Source organism: Lissotriton helveticus, chromosome 2_1 (genome assembly GCF_964261635.1).
Source record: "Lissotriton helveticus chromosome 2_1, aLisHel1.1, whole genome shotgun sequence".
Classification (NCBI taxonomy): Eukaryota; Metazoa; Chordata; class Amphibia; order Caudata; family Salamandridae; genus Lissotriton; species Lissotriton helveticus.
This window is the reverse complement of record NC_136059.1, coordinates 725009419-725030009: the sequence shown is the minus strand read 5'-3', so window position 1 is coordinate 725030009 and position 20591 is coordinate 725009419. Positions and strand designations below refer to the sequence as shown.

The following is a 20591-nucleotide window of genomic DNA, read 5'->3' as shown; positions in this document are numbered from 1 at the left end:
GACATGACATTTCCACACTTTGTCAACCAGATCAGATTTTGAGAATTAGGCTACATTGTGCTTTAAGAAGAGGATTTAGGATCGTTTTAGACAGTTGGATGTAAGTTAGTATTCTAAAGAATATGTCATATGATGCATTCTGTTTTAATTTTATACTGAATAGCCATATCGTTACTAAATTACATTTGCTATTGTTAACTGCCACTTATTAAGCAAAGAATCGGACAGCAGCATAGGATCACAGAGGTTCTCAATAGTCTGGGGTAGGATATTACGCACGTTAACACAAACCAGAGTTTGGTTCGGTTTTGTTGAATAGGTTTTTCGGAAAGTCCGTAAAAAAAGCTTTTGGGGGATGGGTGAGGTGAAGTGGTCTGTTACAAATCGCTTGTATGTATGCTCACAGCTAGCTAATGTATGTGTGTTTGGTAAGTAATTAGATACAGAATTACTTAGTAAGATAATATGAGGAGCAACCTTGGCAATCAAATATTTTATGTTTGCTTTTGGCTTGGAAATTGCTCAACGAAAATATCAGCTAAGTAACGGATTTTTAAGACCGACTTAGTGGTCAAACAAACATTTTGATACATCAGACCCCATTCCAGAAAACAAACTGGGCACTGATTTGCATCTCCATGTGAACCTACATTTTATATTTTTTTCTATTTCATAAACCTTCTCATAAGTGCGCTTTGAAAGCTGCTTCAAATATGATAGTTTTTCTGAATCGTATTACCTCTCTGCAGAAATGTGTATAGCGTAGAATTCTGCAAAGGGAAAGTCCGTCACTCCAGCCTTTGGCTGGTGAAACTTTACAAACATTTCTAGAGTATGCTCACAAACCTACGTTTGCGGGTGTTCACAAACTTACAAGGAGAAACACGCCTTGCAACACCGACCTTCCACACCATACAAAGGATTTACTACGGCACAAATCTCCACACTCGTTCTGTAGAATTATTTTGTGAATTCCAAAGGAGTCATTTTCACCCATAAATTTACGCTTACGTACAAAAATGTTTACGTGAATATGAATTTTCAGTATTCTAATAAAATATGACTAATACGCTTTTACCGTTTGGTTTTCAATCTTACAAAAGCATATCACGTAAGCCAAACACGTTCAGAGGGTAGGAAATTATAATGCGCTAGTGATAATTGCATAATATGGCCTATGTTTGCCTGCTCGTCCAATTCATCTGGAGTTTTACTATTTTATCTGGAATGTTCCATAAGTGAGTACTAGAAAAGAATCATGGTTCTCTGTAGGATGTCCGGTGCAGATGCTGTACTCCAACATCGGTGCAATATCGTATTTATCCAAAAATGTGTTAATACAATTTTTCATTGGCTGCGAGGCAAAAGATCCCTGAAATGCAACTCTCAGGATTCTGCAATTTTAAAACTTGGGGTAAACTTACTTACAATAATCAATATAAACACAACATATAATAGAATCAATCATTCTGTAAACATTTTATTTTTGTTATAGTCCACATTGAGAAAATTAAATAAGAAGCACTTTTTATGTACATAAACCCACATACATCTATTAGTTTAAAGTAACTTGAGACACAAAATAACACAATTGGCAAATCAACAACATCTGAGTGGCATCGCACTATTATGAAAGTAAGCTTTTTCTCAGTGTTCCACACACTATTGGAACAAAAATATGTTTGTAACACAGAAGTACTACTGCAATCAGACAGTGTGTAGAAGTCATGTTAATAGTATACTGCAAAAAACATCAAATATCCAGTATAGTAAACAAATAAAAAATGTAATAAGTCCTTTGTGGGGTATCTCTTTTGGGCAACTCTAAAAGTAACACATAAAGTGTGAGGTTTCCTGCAACTATAGTTTTTAATTTAAGTCACATCACTTTATTGGCTTAACATTATATCACTGGATATTGCTATGTTACAGGTTCAGAAAAATAATTTCCATGGCAATTAAATATGGATGTCCCTGTCCAACTGATATATTAACTTCAGTTAACTTCACAGTCTGCAAGCACAGTCTTCACTTCATGATGTCCGGTCGCACATTTTTTCCATCAAAAGGCACTAATTTAACTGAAAAAAAGCAGAAATGGATTTTTAAATAGCATACATTACAGGATTTGAAATTATTCACATCCAATTTGAGGAACCATTTTAATAACTACCCATTAAACATTTACCATACACAATCAACAGTGCACACCCGGACATATCATGATTTTGTTCTAAATCATTAACAAAGTATAAAAATGCAAGCTAAATAGATTGTAGCGGTTATCCACCCAGTTGCACGATGGGATATGGCTTATATGGCTGTTAAAACAGCGGTAATTTTTCTAGCCAACGGCTGAGTGAGAGGGTACTAGTGTTTGCAAAGAGTCTAAAGACTAAAGCCATTAAGTTACAAAAGGGCAACTTTATCTTACACTTACGTCCTGGCTCGTTCCCCTTCTCAACCTGGGGGTAATTATACACCAACAGCAACAGAACAGGCAGGTAAATGCAACATTTGCCAGCGCAGACAGAGCCTGACTGTGAATCACTCCAAGAAAAAGGCTAATGATGGTGTTTCCAGTAGAATGCAGGTCAAATTACCCAGGTAACCGTAGTCGGAACATCTCTAGAACTGATAAACTCACAGAGAATGCCATTTAGGCTGCCAAAACTCTGGTGCATGTTGGGCTAAGCCTAGGCAGAGTTCACGGAGTTCAACGCGGAACTCCGAAGTGGAAAAAAAAAAACTACCGCGCTACGCGGAGCTCTGCAAGCGGCAGAATGGGTTAAAAAAAGCAGTTTGTGATAATTTTCAGTGCTGGGTGTTTGTCTGCTCTGTGAAATTATCACGAATGGCACCAGGCACAGCGCAAGCAGGCACTGCTTCCTTTCTGCTGCTGGAGTGGACTTTCTACCCGAGCGGCAGCTTTCTCAATGTGAACCAACCGTTTCTCAAAGTGAGCAGTCGCGAGCATACATGGCTACTCTCATTGAGAAATCAGACCGCCCGCGTTGAGCAATCTCGACTGGTGGTTGATTTCCCTCGCGCGCCAACTTGACGTTGACCAGCGTGAATGAGGAAAATTCTCGCCAGGAGGTGGATTTTCCTCGCTTGCGTTCGCTAACTTGATGTTGATGAGCACGAACAAGGAAAACACAAGCTTTAGGGAACTCCGCGAGCTTTACGTAATGTGGAGTGCGGAAAACGCCGCAAGCGGAGTTTACAGCCCAGACTTAGTTTGGACACCTGATGAGGATATGCCCCATACACGGTGTAGCAGTGGAAGATATACAAGTGACCTTTCACGCAGTAGTGACTTTAGGAGGCATGTGGGTGGAGAAAGAAAGCAGGGAGAAAAAGTGCCTAGTCCAAATGGAACCATCTCAGCACATCAGAAATAAGACTAGGGTGAGTACTCAGAACCACCTTGTCCCGATGCAATAGTGTATAGTTCTGAGTCAGAAATGACCACCAAGAAATATTCTTACAGGATTAGAGTTACATATGATAAGAAGCAACAGGTTAAAATGGTGGGTATACGCATCAATCAAGGCAGACCCAGGTTGAAGTCCCAAGAGACTGTGGGGTGAATGACTGGAGGTACAAAAGCATCAGGGCTGTAACAAATCATGGTGCAATATCACTGGCATAGTATGATTCTCATGGTCTTCAGTATACCAAAATCTACTTAGTGGCCATTGGGGAAGGAGCTCCTACACAATCAATTCAGGAACATGTCGGAAAAAATCATGTCATCCATTAAGCAAAATGAGCAAGCAGATCTACTTTAACATGGGGTAAAAACAGATTGCACATTATCTCTGAAGCCTGTGGAAATCCATCTATGAATGACAGTAGGTACAATCATTAGGCATCTTGGGGGCAAGGATCCCAGGACTCTGGAAATGTAAATAACCAGGAGGCTGGTATTATCTAAGCTTGGAGTGCAGAAGGGACGGCTGAGCAATTTGGCAGTCTAATTTTTCCAAAACCGGCTCAGAGGGAGACCGCAGAGGGAAATTGCAGATGAGGCGGGCGTCAGTTTCCTGGACCACTTGCAGTTTAGCCAAGAGAGGCATTAGCGGCTACCAGTACAGCATTCCCATAATACAGTTGGCTGACTACGAGAGCTTGGACCAGGCTTTTCCTAGAGGTGATAGGCAGCCAGGGGAAGACTTTCTTTAGGAGTCTCATGGTCGAGGAACTTCTAGCACAGAAGGAGTTATTGTGATCCTTCATAGATAAAGTGTGTTCGATTTTTTAGTTCAAGGTTCTTCACCACTTGTTTGGGCAAAGGGACGGGCCACAGGTCCGGAGGCCACCAGTCTGCCGTCCAAAGCTCTTGGGCAAAGCCTAAAAGTATAATTTCAGATTTTGCGCTGTTGAGTTGCAGGCAGTACGATGCCATCCTGCAAGCAATTTCTGTCACACATTGAGCAAATGGCAGTTTTACTTTGGCTGGATCAGGGCCTAAAGAAAATAGAAGGCATCACCACTCTGCACATTAACAACTTCTAAGGAGGTCTGCCTGCGATTGGTGAATTGTGACTTATGGTAGACAACCAAGCAATAAAAGGGAACTCTTAAAGCTTTACTGCCAGCGGCTGAGTTGAAGGGACTGATTAACCAGTTGCTTTCAAACTGAGAAGAGGTGGTGGCGTTGTGCCTGTGCACAGCTTGGGGCTGTAGCTGGGGCATGTATGAAGAAGGTGGGGACTTCAAAAGGCGTTAACTAGCTAATCAGAAAATGATACGGGTGTTCTGCTTGGTGGAGCTGCAAGGAATACAAGCAGATTTGAACATTAGGAATCACACTTGTGCACAACAAGTGAAGTACCACAAACTCACAACCATTGGCTTGAAAAAGTCTGGTTATTCAGGAAGCCTTCCATAGTCTCGTGAGTCTGGTCACCAGCCTCTTGCCAGTAAGGAAGGCAAATGCAAGACTTGAATCTAGGACTGCCACAATGAACTGAATCCTCTTAGAGGGAAGCAAGGAAGATTTTGGAACATTCACAGGAATTCCAAGGTTGACAATGGCCCAAAAGGTTAGATCTTCCATCCTATAAGCAGGGAGGGCAGATAGGAACTGCAGTGGTTCACCTGTAGCCGATTAAAGACAGTATCTTGGGAAAAGGTCTCAGTAATGTTCCAGGAAGTCATACTGAAAACATAGGGCAGCTGTTGGACTTGGACCTTTCTGCAGGGTCACACTCAAAATATTTGCCTTCTTCCTGTTTTCTGAACCCATTTTTGTTGGCTTTTAGAACTCGGTCTACTTTACCACTGCTAACCAGTGCTAAAGTGCTTGTGCTCTTTCCTTTAAGCATGGTAGAATTGGCTTACAGCCAACTGGCACATTTAATTTACTTGCAGGTCCCAAGTGAAGTACTACATGCCTGTAATAAAATGCTGCTACTGGGCCTGCATCACGGATTGTGCCACCCACTTAAGTTAACACTTTAAACATGCTTGAGGCCTGCCATTGCAGCCAGAATGTACAGTTTTAAACTGTCATTTCAACCTGGCAAAATAAACTTTTTTCCAGGCCAAAGCATTCCTTTTGTAATACATGCAAGGCACCACTAGGGTAGGTCCTAAACAGCCCAGAGGTCACGGAGCAGTGTAATTGAAAGGATGGACAATTACTTTTCAGGTTAACATGTCCTGGTAGTGAAAAACTCTTACATTTGCTTTTCACTACTACAAGGCCTACCTCTCCCAAAAGATAACATTGGGTTTCCTCATTACATTTATTAAGTGATAACTTTCAATTGGGAGCAGATGGATAGTTCAAGTTTGGTGTCTAAAGAATTGAAATTAAAAGCCCTCTTTATTGGTAAAGACGAATATTAAGTCACACGTATGAAAATTACACTTTTAGAAAGTTGTATTTCCAATATGGGGGTGATCCTGTTGAGGAAATAGGGGGTGGGATCAATAAAACTAATCATACAACAAGAAGACCTCGATACCATAAATGTATGCTATTCTTGTGACCCTTACAGCCTAAATACATCCAGACATGCAATATCTGTCCTGGTGTGCTGTCTATATGTATTCTCTCTCCTTACTCTCTTGTCTTTTATTTGCTTTTTATCTTGGTTTATTACTGGGTATCACTCATCTCAAACCAAGTAAACATAAACATATATAAAACAAATATTAGTTATTTTATTTATTTTAGTGCAAATAGACTTTAAAAGTGTATAGACTCATATCATGTATACATTCAACACAACGTTAAAACATACATTTTCTGACTTCTCAATTACAATTCAATTTCAAAAACTTTATTCGACAGCCGTCATAAAAGCAATTTTACATTCTTCACTACACAATAAATACTACAAGAATATTAAAAATCATCATCTTTTTAAGAACAAATTAAACAAAGTGCTGTCATTTACAAAGTTACTACATAAAATCATGTCAATTAATCATATTAATAATTCATTAGACAGAGTCTTGCTGTTGAAAAGTGCGGGTGCGTATAATCCATGACCAACCTAGGAATTTGGCGACGGCCGTCGCCAAATAAGGTGTGCAGTCTGTTTCCAGTATTCTTAATGCCTCTGCACATCTACGTGTTCCTAAATTTAGGCACACTGGTTTTAACCATATTCGTCTTGGGTTGGCATATAAGGGACAGACAAACAATATGTGGGCCACATTCTCTATTAGGTCGTTACAGTGAGGGCATTTGTCATCTAGGTTTATCGACCATCTGCAGGTGAACGCCTTGATAGGAAGTGTTCCAATTCTAAACTGAAAATACAGTTTTTTATCAAGCGGTCTTTCAATGATGTCCCAATAGGACTCACATGATGGTACAGATTTAAAATTTAGGTAACGGCCTGTTAGATTTGAATTTGAGCCTGTACGTTGTGTTGACAACCATATCATTTCCCAGTACATATTCTTTATTGTGGTCTTTGATGGGAAACTTTCAATATTAGCAGAGTTCCACAGATGTACTAATCCCAACTTTCTAAGCAACCCTCTTATTTCTTTTAGCCACTGGATTGAATGAAAGCGGTCTGCCCTTATAATGTCCTTTAGGGCATTTGCAAAATGGACAAGTTCTGGTGTGGTCATAAGTCGTCTCCAGAGTAGTAGTGGGCGTAACCGAGCCAAATCATTAATGGTTTTTCTGCCCAGATCATAGACCAGTGCTACGGTTGGGATACTCTGGGGAACCCCAATCAAACAGCGGAGAAAACTATTTTCCGCTGCTATTAATTGTTTCAGATTGGAGAAACCCCAGAGTTCAGAACCGTATAAAACAGCACTAATCACCTTCATATTGTAGATTTCTAGGGCAGGAGTAATAGGCTTGGTCAATGAGGTTTTATGTTTGTGGGCCACTACACCTGCCAGTTGATGGAACTTAAGGACGGCCATATCAGTGTGAGTTTTCCAGTTCATATTAGATTGGAGGTTTATTCCCAGATATGTAAATGCTTCGACCTGTTCAAGTTGGATACCATTAAAATTTATTGAACCTCTAAAGGTGTTTCGTTGGTTCAAGCACATGAACTTGGTTTTAGATGTATTTAACTCAAGTCCATGTGCTTTACAGAACTCTCCGAAGGCGTTGACTGCCTTCTGGAGGCCGCTCGGTGTACGAGAAACTATGAGCGTATCGTCCGCAAACATGAGGACAGGTACACGTGCGCCTGCTAGTATTGAGGCATCGGTGGGGAAACGGTTAAGATAATTTACAATACCGTTGATGTATATGGAGAACAATGTTGGTGCCAAAACACACCCCTGTCGAACCCCTCGTTCGACATGGAATGTCTCGGTCACCTCGCCCTGAGTACCCCACCTAATTCTAGCGTAATTGTTCTCATGCAAGCGGACCAATAACGTCAACAGTTCCGGGCCATCCCGGCTTCGGCAAGCACCCTCCAGAGTTTAGAGCGAGGAACTAGGTCAAAAGCAGATTTTAAATCTACGAATACAGCGTAGAGTGTTCCCTTAGTAAGCAGGACATTCCTCCAGTAAAGAGCTAAAAAAAAGAAAACCTGATCCACTGAGCTTGTGCAGGGACGGAACCCAGCTTGATAGGGAGATAAAATGTCTTTTTCATCAATCCAGGTTTGTATTTTGTTCTGAACTAAACGGCCTATTATTTTTTGGGCAGAGTCTATTAGACTAATAGGTCTGTAGTTACTGGGTAATGATTTATCCCCCTTTTTAGGACTCGCCTAGACGAAAGCAAAGCGAAGCTTTGCTGTCTAGGGCGAGACGACTTATGTTGTTACTTCTGGGGGAATGAGGACAGCAATCTTCCACGCGCTTTTTCTTCGAGATTGTACCTCGTGAGCGCGCACGTCGTCACTCACGCATGCGCACAAAGAAAGCCATACACACACTGCATATACACACACGCACCCCCCCCTTAAACAGACACACGCGCACACAGACAGACACAAACACACTCAAACAGACACACACACACGCGTACACCCCACCCCCACTCACCCCTCCTCTAACTCAACACACTCATCTGTTCTGGCGGTGCTCGGCGGCGGATCTGCATCTCGGGCGGCGGTAGCGCTTTGCGGGGCTCTCTCACCACATGAGAGCCCCGCCTTCCCCATGCGCCCGCCCGCTCTTCACCCGGTCCCCCATCTCGGGACCGGGACTCAATGCGGAGCCTTCGTGGCTCCTCGGGCAGCTCTGTCTCCCTCTCGCCGCGATGGGGCGGGACTTCCGGTTGGGGCCGCGCTGTGATTGGCCGGCTTCCCAACCGCTTCCGGGTCGTCGCAGGCAGCGCGGCGGCCCGGCGGGTATTTGTTTTATCTGCCTCCTGCTTTTTTTTGTATACTACTGACCGCACTCCGCCCCAACATTTAATCAGACTCTGGTCAAGGATGGAACGTCATACCCTGGATTACTGAGAGGCGGCATGATGCCACACTAATGACAGGTAGCGCGACAATCAATTCAAAGCTAATTAACAATAACATTGACAATCCTGACAAAATGATTGCCTGCATTATCCAACTGCATCAAGAGGCCAAGTAACTGGTGAAGACTGCTCTAAGCAAATATTCAGTAATATAGCAACACTGTAAAAAGGTGCCTCACATTCTGGACCATGCATTTTACAACTGCGAAGCGCTCCAGCAGCGAGCAGGCGCTCCTTGCGTGGAGCTGGCTTTGCACCTGAATGCGCACATTGTGTTTATCCTCAAGAAACACTGCTTAATGAGGCAAAGCATCAATTACTTGCAAGGGCAGCCTAGAGCAGTTACTATCTTTGTCACTGACAAGTGCCCCAAGTCACACAGGCAACTTCGACTTTCCAGGAAATAGGTTCAAGTCAACACACGCCTGGAGCTATCTTGCGAGCTGCACTGATAGGTTTGATGAGTCTGGGCAGCCTGGGAGGAGAGGGGGCAGCATGTGCATCGACCCCATCCACACCCCCCCTTCCCCCCCACAGCAGCCTCCCCGTGGAAGCACAGCTGAGCAGTCAGAGATGAAGGCGGGATAGACTCGCTCCCTGCCTGCAGCGCCGCTCCCCTTACCAAGAGCACGTCCCTAAGTGCAAATCAGATCAGGAAGTGTCACGCTTCTTCCGCAGCAGAGACAGGGGCCATCAAACTGGAGCTAAGAATGGAAACGGGATTAGCATCTGACCCACATAGGGCTAGCAATGTAGGACGCGAGGACCGCACATCCAATGCATTTCAAGAGCGTGTGATCAGGAGGTCAGGCTGCCCAGTCCCTCATCAGGAATGGTTCTGATATGTGTACTGACTTTAATGCAAATAACGCTCATTAGTAAAATACAAACATTCTGCTCCGGGTGCAGGTTTGTCTGCTTGTGCCTCTGTATTTAGACCCGAGTAGTCCTAGGTGGTGATGTAGCTTTTGACACTGTGGTCCCATGTGTTGAAACTGAGCTTGTGCAGTCTCTGCCTGGTGCGACACGTGCATTCAGACTAATTCCTTAAGGAATGTCTTGGTGTGAAATATGCAAGTGAGATAGAGAGGAGCTCTTGTGTAACATTTACCCAAAACATGGACGGAAAGCCAAGTGACATAAGTTTCATTTCGTGGTGAACGCCAACCCTTTCTAATGTTTCAGCGATGTGGAATTGGACTATGTTTGTTGATCTGGAACCTGGTTTTAGGGTACACCCGGCATCACTGAGGAAGAAGTGATCATGGTGGTAGTCGTGGTTCTGCAGGCAAAATGATCAGTAAGGCCGGGAGAAGGTGTTCATTTCTGCACTCATAAAATTCAGCTTTAGTTTGGCAACTTGTGTGTTCGGTGCCCAGTAAAGCCTCAAATCTGAAAGAATGATTCCTTTGCCATGCACACCACCCATTGCAAACACACCCCTTGACCCCTTTAAGGCATTCCTATGACTTGTGCTCAACAAAAAATGACTTGAATACTGAACATCTAGGATGTGTGTGTTCACTCACTCACTGCTTCCTCAGACTGAGAGGGTCTGGTGTCTAGGGTGGCAGCATTTATTTATTTATGTAAATGTTTTTATAGAGCTGCTCACACCCCTAGGACATCTGAGTGCTCTGCAGTAAGTAAGGAAGATAATGCTGACTGATGGACAAAGTCATCAAATGGAATGCAGTGTGGTATGTACAAGGTCATAAATAGATACACCTACATAAACCGATTCTCCTAAGTATAGGCGAAGAAAAACACGGGCGAGTCCCATCCAATGTATGCATGGCTGTGAGAAAGTAACAGAGCATGCACAGCGTGGAGTGTCTTCGCAAGATGTAGGTGGAGTGGGGCAGGTGGAAAGGATGAAGATGCAGTGCAGCAATGGGGGTGCAGTATGGAGGACCGAGTAGAGCGGGTTTATGATGAAGGAGGTGGCAAATATAGTTGGAAAATACATTTCTCGCTCCTTTTTCGGTCGCGCCTACCACCGTGCAAGTGGTCTGGTTGCGAAAGGTCTGTTATGGGTTTACCAAGAAGATACAGGGGCTTGCAGCCAGCCATTGGCTGGCTGTGTTGTCACTCGCTTGCTTCTTTCTCAGCAGCTTTCCTTTTCCATCTTGAGCTTTTCCCTCCCTTGGAGCTTCGCCTCTTTACCATACTCTTGACTTGCCGACTAGTGTTCTTCCATTGCTCACTTTTAGGAAGCTGTTTAAGCACTCCATCAGGGTGCTTGTGTGTTCCAGCTCTTTCCCTCTTGTGTTTCTCCCTCTAGCCGCCAAACCATCCCAGTGCTTTGTTTGCTCTCGCTCTCTCTCTCTCTCTCTCTGCTGTTTGCTCTGTCTCCTGTGTACTTCTCCCCACAGCTTCCCCCTGTCCTCCGCCCACTCCCTACGTTTGTTGGTGCTTCAACTCTTTGCACGTTTCCAGCTCACCTGTTGCTCCACCACCTGTTCCATTATTCCACACAAGCCTTATATAAAAGCCGCTTTGATTACATTGGTGTCAGGGGCTGCTCCTCTAGAGGACACACTGCTGATCCCAGCGGGACAGACAAAGACCCTATTGAGCAGGGAGCTTCAATGAACTTCACCTGAAGGTTGTTTGTGGCAGCTGGACAGAGACAACCAAAAGAAGTGTTTTTATTTTGTGCTGCTCTCAATATTATACACTCACAGAGTCTTCTTGACAGCAGCACCCTTGGCTCATAAACATACCGGTTCAAAATCATGTGAGCATTCTGCCTGTTTGTTTTCCACTGTATCATGCTGAAGGCCTCCATTACCTGCTGAAGGGCCACTCCTCCTCCATCCTTCCCTTGTCATCTTTGCCATATGGTGTCCCTTGATGTCGCCCTACAGCACATCCCCTTCGTCTCATGAGGCAGTGGGCCTGCTACTGCAACCTGGTCCTTATATTAACACACAGTTCTGCATTTTGTTCTTAAAAAGATTATGGGTCAGGGGATGCTTTGAAAGAAGAAATGCATTTGGCACACTTCACTTAAAGAGGACTTTGTCAACACTAGCTACATCTCTTTGCATTTTCTTGCTTTTATTTAAAGCTTTCGGAACCTAGAAAACCTACAGCCATTCTCACCCCACAGCGCGTTCACCTAACTAAACATTGACAAATGACCATCGGTTTTGGTGTATTTATTAAAAATAGTACAGGAGCTGGCTAAAGACGACAACCAATTCTGCACCTATTTAGTTGGTCTTTTACTTTCCTGTGTGCATATATAAGATTGCAACATATAACGCACAAACCTTGAATAAAAAGAAAAAATGCAGTTTAAAGTAATCATTGGAAAACGATTACTCTTTAATGGCATGATCGGCTCAGTTGGTTAATACAACTACTGCTGATGCCTATATCTGTGTGTAACCAGTCGCAGAGCTGTATCTTGGTTAGACCGTGAGAAGCAGTAACATATATTTATATGCTGCAAGGTCCCTGCCTGCGACTGAAAGCACTGTGAATGAGCAAGTTATTATTGTATTGAAGAATTCTTTTACCCACAGAATAATATAGCCTGCCCCAAAATGTGCAACACCCATTCATTGGTTATCATTGGTTGACTTTGTCGCTCTCATTTGTTTGCTTATTTGATGGCTTTGCTTGTCCATCTTGAGTTTGTCCATCCCCTGCAGCATAGCCTCTTTACCATCTTTGATTGGCCGGCCTCTCTCCTGTCACTTTTTAGGTCGAAGCACGACCTGCATTCAATGCGTAAGCATTGATTGCAGTGCCTCGACAACTATTGTGATCCGTATTTGAGAATATAGACACTGCTCAAACGTGCGCTTTTGCAGTCTCAGTTTTGACCGCGGGAGCGCGCGTCTGAGCCGCGCTTGCGCAGACGAACTCCCAGCCCCTCGCTCGCATCAACGGCGCACAGACACAACCAGCCTCCACCCCTCTGCATGCACGCACACACACACACACACAGGCGCACGCACACACACACACACACACGCTGACGCGCCCCCCCCCCCCCACGGTGATTGGGTGTCACGGGCCCCCCCCACCCCACTCACCGCATCGGCGCCCTCGTTTTTGTTTTTTTACTTTACTATTTCGCGATATTTACTTACCAAACAAGCCCCCACACTTCTTCCCCACCCCCCAAAAAAAGAATTCTCCACTCGAATTCCCACGGTATTCTTCAACACAATAAAATTAAACTAATGCACGGTCAACTTTCTGCAACAAAGTACCCCACAAAGATCGGTAAAGTTGCACCAACTCACCAGGCCAGCTGGATGCAGTGCGGCCCTGCTCAGAGCCTCCCTCCGGACCAGACAGCCGCCGCCTGTAGCCAACAAGCCCCCCCTCTGGCTTCTTCCAGCGCATCCCAAGCTGAGCTCCTCCAGCCCCGCGAAGCGGCGCCACACATGTTAGGGAGACTGCTGCGAGCAGGCAGCGCCTGGATGAGAGCGAGGGCTCCGGCCGGAGGGGAGCGAGGAGGCGAACCAAGTTCCTAAACATGTCCGGGCGGCGAGCAAGGCTCTGGTGGCGTGCGTGGCTCTCGCCTCGCGCTCTCCCTCCTTCCTTCCCTCTCTCCTCTCGGCTTTCCTCGGGATCGGGGGGAGGGGGATCCTCGGCGCGCGTCAGGCCCCGCCGCCCGCCTCCTCGGGCTCAGGTTCTTCAGCTGCAGAAGCTCCCCCAAAGCCTGCGCTCTCCACGCCCACAGCCCCCGGGATCCGTAAACATAGGTTGGGGTGCGCACCTTTCACTCCCAGATCCACTTCCACCGGAGTTCTCTGAATGGGAGGCGCCGGTAGGAATGTGGGAGGCGCCCAGAAGCCTGGTGGAAATGAGCGGGGAGGAGGTCTGCACGCCCTGTGATGCGCCGCTGCCCCCGTTTTCAAAAGTGAGAGCCGTGCAATGTCACGGAATACGTTTCTCTTCGGGCTAGCCGAGCATGATGTACTGGCCAGGGAACCTCTAGAGGAGAAATCGCTTTCTCCGACTCTCCTCCCTGCTAATCACGCGCACTGAAGTATGTCGACGCTACGATATTGGGTACTCCCTATTTATAGGGCTTGGGGGAGAGAGGGTGTTTGTTTTCTCTGTCTGTACTTCTTTCTCCTACTTTTCTTTTCCATTGTCTATCTTTACGTTATCATTCTGTCTTTTTCATCCATGTACTATTCTATGTATGTGTCTGCACCTATAAAAAAATTGCGTGCCGCTGCCTCTGGCTGCTTTTTTTCACAGATCAGCGGCACCTATCTCTGGCACAGAGTTCTGCAGTGTTCTCTTCTTTCCCCTCTCACGCCCAACCCCACCCCCACCCCCACAACCAGCTGGACTGGGTGAGGAAAACTCGGACAGTATGGCTCAGTGACTAAGTCTAGACCTACCATTATGTCTTGGGCACTCATTACACTGTATGTGTGTTTCTCTAGCCCAGCCTCTCACTCTAACAATGCAATAGGTCTCGCATTTACGAGAGTTTATTGGCATTGTAAATGAGAATGCCTTTTATTTATTTACAAAAAACAACACATTAATAGAAGGCATTGTAATCTACAATGCCAATAGCTCAAACTCTAGTAAATGCGAGACCTATTGCATTGCAAATGCTTGTTAAAGACTGGAATTATTTCTGCACCCTTCCAAGAGGTCGGTATAGGTGCGCCTCTGGCCACAGAGTTTGCTAGCCACTCGAAATATTGGGACCAGGATCGGCGATCACTTAAAAACACATCTGCTGGTATGGCATCCATTCCAGGGGCACGACCCCCTGTCACACTATCCAACGCTATATTGACATCCTTTAAAGTAAATAGGTTCCGGTGGTAGAAAACTGTAGGAGGTAAGTTATGTTCTCCTTCAGTTAGCGCCCGCGCATATTGAGGTTTAAAAAAGTCAACCCATTGGTTTTGGGCTACATTATTTTGCGGGGGTTGAGCCACCCCTCCTCTGTCCCATTTAACTACGGCCCAAAATTGACTCTGATTCCTTGCGTCACATGCAGCTTTCAAGTCACGCCAGTGGGCTTCATCCCATTTTTTCTTGGCCTCTTTTTGTACCTTCCTGTAGGTTTCCCTCGCTCTTCTCACCCCTGGAACATTCTTGCTCCTAAGTTCTGCACTAAGACTCTTGCGAGCTTCCCTACAGGCCTTGTCATACCATCCTGTTTTGGACATATTATTATGAACGCTTCCTGGATTATTCTTCTTCTTAAAAAACTCTTGAAGTTTGGTGAAAAATGTTGTGTGGGCATCTTGACTTGAGAGTTGATCTCAACCACTTCATCTAACACCAGTTTTTTGAGCTCCTCTAAGCTTTCCCTGTTCGCAATAAGTCTACCCCATTTGATGTGGCGTTGGTTGTTCGAAGTTACCACATCCTGAGAGATATTACCTGACCCTTGATTATATTTTCTTAACCCTACATTAGTTCTAAGGACCATACAGAGAGGATTGTGATCACTCTCTGTTCGGGTTTTGATTATCATGTCAATCAGCCTATACCATAATCTAACGTCCACTAAAATATAATCTATTCGACTGGAGAACCTACCATTATCAAATGTTTTGTTCCCCAGTCTATCTGAGGGGGTTCGTCCATTAGCTGCTCTAAGTCCTCTTGTTAAACATAGGGCCTTAAGTTGTATGGCCACCGTCGTCCATCTAGTGGCTACGGGAAGCTCCAACTGTGGGATACCCCATTTGCTGTCCTCTTCCTCAGTTAGGAATTGGTCTTCTTCGCCAAGCGGTTCGAAGGTGGTATTAACATCGCCCCCTACAATGTATGGCAAATCGACTGGGAGAGCTTCAAGCTCATGGTCCAGAGCGGATAATACTTCTGATGATTTGCCCCCCACAACTCCCCTGGCATAGATGTTAAATACGACCATCCCCTGACCATTTGCCCAGGTTAGTGTAATTGACAGAATATCGTCAAGTAGAGAACTCCTTTGTTGTATTTTACAGCATAAGTTTTGACGAACCCAGATAATCAGGCCCCCTGCCGGTCGACCCTTAGGGTTTTTTATAGCTGGATTGTAGAAATTTAAATACCCAAGATGATGTAATGGGGTCACTGACCATGTTTCCTGGAACAATAGAATGTCGAATTGATCTATAAATGCACACCATTCGGGTGAGACCAGCTTGTTTGTGATTCCAGCAATGTTCCAGGATAGGAAGGACAGCCCTGGCTCTACTGTTCCCTCTATTATTACATCTAAAGGGATCTGCTGTACGAGGGAACCTTGTGGATGAGCTTCCGTCTCTATTTCTATTTCTCTAACTACTTTATTATTGTGATGGCATAAAGGTTCGAGTACAGATACGACAGGGTCAGAAACAGGGCATAATTCTCCCGTAGAGGGGTTTGGTTGTGGCTCAAGGTGTATCATTTTATTTCTACTACTTCGAGTGATTGTTTCCTTTACCCTTTTCTCCAAATTCCGGGTAGTAGTAATTGCCACACAGGGCTCTTTCACTGTGGGAGTGTCTGTGTTTATTAACTCCTCTAGTTCATTTATCACTACTCTATCAGTCAGCTTAAGTCAATCACATTCGTTCAGATTAGACAAGGCCCCAAATCGAATTTCAAGGTCTAATTCCCATTCGCTAGGTTGAGGGATCCTGCCCTGTTTATATGACATCAGATTCCACTTGGTCTTTAAAATATTGGGATTCCCTATTTTATTACTGTGGTAGAAAAAATCCAAAGTTAACGGAACAATATCTGTGCTCCTACGTTGTGGGGGATAGATGTACCTTAAGACCTCAGGAAGTATTTCTGGGTTTAAGAAATGTAAGACTACACAATCACCCTTGAATTTTTTAACACCATTCCCAATCCATTCCACCCTTCTAGCCATAGTAATTTCTTCGGCTAGTTGCTGTTTGCCCCAGGGAGATATTAACATATCATTAGATAGCCAATGATAGGTTTTACTAATCAGAGAAGAGGTTGATTCTACTTGGCCCATTGTTAGTGGTGGTACATTGGCCAGAACCAAAACTAGGGGGGAAGCCTCAACAATGAGTTGGACAGGACCTTTCTCAGTGCCTATAGGCATAGGTTTAAATGGAGGATCTTCTGAGTTAGTTCTTTGGTTGTTATTAGGTGCATCATGTTGAGGCATTCGGGAAATTGGAGTCATATTATCCCTGGTCTCTGTCCCAGCACCTGTTACATTTACTATGGGTTCAACTCTGATTGTATCTGGGGATGATATATTGCCCACCTTATCCGCGGTCTGATTTATAATACCCCCTAGCCTATTGATCTCCGATGTTAAATGATCAATTTTTGCTATCAATGCTTTGACAATGCTTTTTATCTTTGAATCGATCATATTTACAAGTAATGCAATTTGATCATCCCCCAGCGATACCTTCCCGCCGGACATCCCAGGTATGTCTTTTATTGGCATGATTTTCAGGGGGGAAACAATCCTTTTCCTGCTAGAGCGTAACCCACCCCGTTTAGTCTGTCCCTTTTTACATGCTCTAGCTGCTCTGGTAACGGGAACAGACACTGGGGAAGAGAGGAGGGATTTTTCAGGGGACTGGTTAGATAAATCTAAGGAGTCATTAACCAAATTGATAGCAGCATGGATAGTTTGGTCAGGGTTATCTTCCTGGGTGAATGCATTATCATGAATGTCAACAATATCGCTATGATGCACCCACAGAAATAGAGGGAGTAGAACTCAGGCTCAGTGATAACCTTCTAGAATTATTAATTTTGCTCACTACCTGTACTAAATAATTATCTATGGTATTAGAAGCGGAGGATGGCTTCTGTTTTGACATTATGCACAATCCAGTGGTACCACAAATATACAACGTTCAAGTGATAACACGAGTTAATTGTAAGCAAAAAAGCATAGCCCAGTTAACAATAGAGGAAAGAGGCAAAATGAGTCTTACGGGCAGCAAACCGCAGGGAGGCAGCAGTAGCAGCGAAAAATTCCTGGCCCAGTCCAGTCACTGTCAGTCTCGGACTGTCTCAGACTGGCCGCCCTTTGTCCGGGCTTCGTCCGCGCGCGTCCCACGGTAGCATTAAGGGCGTCACTTAAGTAGGCAGGGAATTGTGGAGGAGGGGCGGGAAGAGAGACCAGGTGCGCCTAGTTGTTGCCGCGCAATGCCCTCTGGCTCTCGCAGTCCCGCTCTCCCCCGCAGCGTCAACTCCGATGATCCTGGGATTATACAGCGCCCTCCAAGTCCGGTTGCAGGTCAGCAGGCAAATACTTCCAAGCGCCAACAGGGAAAGTCAGCACTTCTACGGCTACGAGCGGCTCCCGCGAAGCGGGGGCCGCGAAGCGTAATAAGGAGGCAGGGAGATGTGGAGGTGGGGCGGGAAGAGAGACCAGGTGCGCCTAGTTGTTGCCGCGCAATGCCCTCTGGCTCTCGGAGTCCCGCTCTCCCCCGCAGCGTCAACTCCGATGATCCTGGGATTATACAGCGCCCTCCAAGTCCGGTTGCAGGTCAGCGCCAACAGGGAAAGTCAGCACTTCTACGGCTACGAGCGGCTCCCGCGAAGCGGGGGCCGCGAGTCGCAATAAGGAGGCGCCAACAGGGAAAGTCAGCACTTCTACGGCTACGAGCGGCACCCTCAATTACATAAACATTAAACATATCAAAACATAATTAGGATATACATTTTATAACAACTCATTTAACAATGAAAAGAGACATAGTGATAGGACATTCAAATAGGCGTGTCTCAGGTGAAACACTTGTCCTTACTCTCAGATGACACAGATCTTAGGGATTTTTTGTTAGGTCCCCAGAAACCGCGCCACAAACGCTTCTTATATGCTAATTACAACGAAGAATGGAAGATCCCTCAACAGGAGGCTGCTGAGAGATTGCGTGAGATTGACAGGGGTAACACTGAAAAGGCTTTGGCAGTGGTCAACAATGGCATGACGACACTTTCATCTAGAATGCATTCACTGGGTAGCATTGTGTCTTCTAAAATAGATATAATGGAACAGGATTTGTCTATTTTACAACATGGGCAGTCACAATTGCGACTCATTTTATTATTGAGCTGGACGTTCCACTGATTGCGTTCTGCTCACGTGCCTTGGCGGTATATCAACAGTACGACTCTTTCTGGATACAATCTAACAGAAAGACAGACAACAATGGCATGAAGAGATGCAAAATATACAATGCTGCACATTAAAAAACATTGGACCAATTACCTTTTACCATGGCTGTGTCACCTTCCACAGAATGGTTAATCCATGGCTTTAATACACTGCCAGTCACGACATTCCAGTTTCAATATGGTCTACAGTACCACCGGGTAGGAAGGTATGATTGGGAGAGGAAAACATACATGAATCTTGGGATTTACCATACAGATTTAGATGCAGGAATGGGGACACTGAAGTTTTTCTCAGTGGTTCAGACTGTAAAACTGCTTTAAGTGGGTCTGTAGTCTGCAATGATTTTTGGCTTCATGAAGCCTGTAATGCTTCGGTTGCAAACTTATCATGTGGCTTGAAAGGATCCCCAGCTGCCGTGATTCATCCGGTGTTCAAGATGGTTTCAAATGGAAGCTATTTGATATTGAATGATCAAGGTTGTTGTGGGATGGTACTGGGCATCGCATATCGGGTCACAGTAAGTTCCAGGGTTACTGTGCAATATTGTTTCCACCGACACACATAGTTAGGGAGGCACAGCTGTAGCATTCATTAGAGGTTTCCTTTATATGGTTTGATTCTCTGAGCAGACTAAAAGCCATGTTTTGGCAGAAGAATGTGGACTTAACCTCAGTCCGAGAGACCTTTGATCTCCAGGTTGCAAGGTCTTCAGCGAACATACAGAAACTAGTCCAAACAAACTTCCCACTCCATGTTGGAGAAATGGTACATTGTATCTTTAACATGTCTGATACAAGGGGGATCGTACACCTATTAAAGAGCATAGGTTCTGGACTACTGAGTACCTTTCAGATCATCTTCCAGCATTTATACACTCCGTACTGGCAACCATGTTTGGAGGGCTTCCGGTGGTCCTGCTACTTACAGTGGGTATCCTGGTTTTAATTTTCCTGCTACGCAATGGACAGCCCAGTTCCAAAAAAGATGAAAAAGGCACTCCTGTTGCAACGTTACCGTGAACCCATGGTACTCCATCTGGGCAAACCTCAGCTTCCGGAGCTAAGTGAGCATTGGTTCCTATCGTTCAGACCAGTCTGAGTTAACCACATCTTGCCTGTGCTGCCTACTCTGCAGATACAAATGTGTGTTGGACATATGTCTGACTCTTCCATCAGTTGCGCCACCAGACATGGATATACTACTGGATCCCTTGAAGGCCCACGTGTTAGTGTCCTTAGCGTATTCCCATGTTGATGACAGCATTTTTAGAGTCTACACGGGATGCTTCAGCTCCTTTCGAAATAAACAACAGCTCTACAACAGACACACAGGTACCAAGTGTTTCCTCAGCGGTTGCTGTGGGACCTGAATATGAACACCTTTGCTGCATTGACCCGATACAAGAGGAGTTACAGGGGCCATCGTCTGCGAATGCAAGCGACAGTGATGATGCGTCTCCCACACCGGACACAAACTTGGCTCTCCATGTGGTGGGAACAATTCGGCCCTTTTTTCAAAGCAAGCCACTCTGGAATGCAAAACAGATTTTTTTTTCTTTTGCTCTCA

General features: G+C 44.9%; 1 protein-coding gene across 1 annotated transcript in view; it reads right to left on the bottom strand.

Moving 5' to 3' along the window:
* Nucleotides 1-1464: 1464 nt before the first annotated feature.
* Nucleotides 1465-20591, bottom strand: part of FAM174A (family with sequence similarity 174 member A) — an 86384-nt gene continuing 67257 nt past the window's right edge. Inside the window, exon 3 of the mRNA XM_078675439.1 lies at nt 1465-2081. Within this exon, the coding sequence (XP_078531565.1) occupies nt 2078-2081 (4 nt within the window). The 3' untranslated portion in view covers nt 1465-2077. The remainder of the gene's footprint in view (nt 2082-20591) is intronic.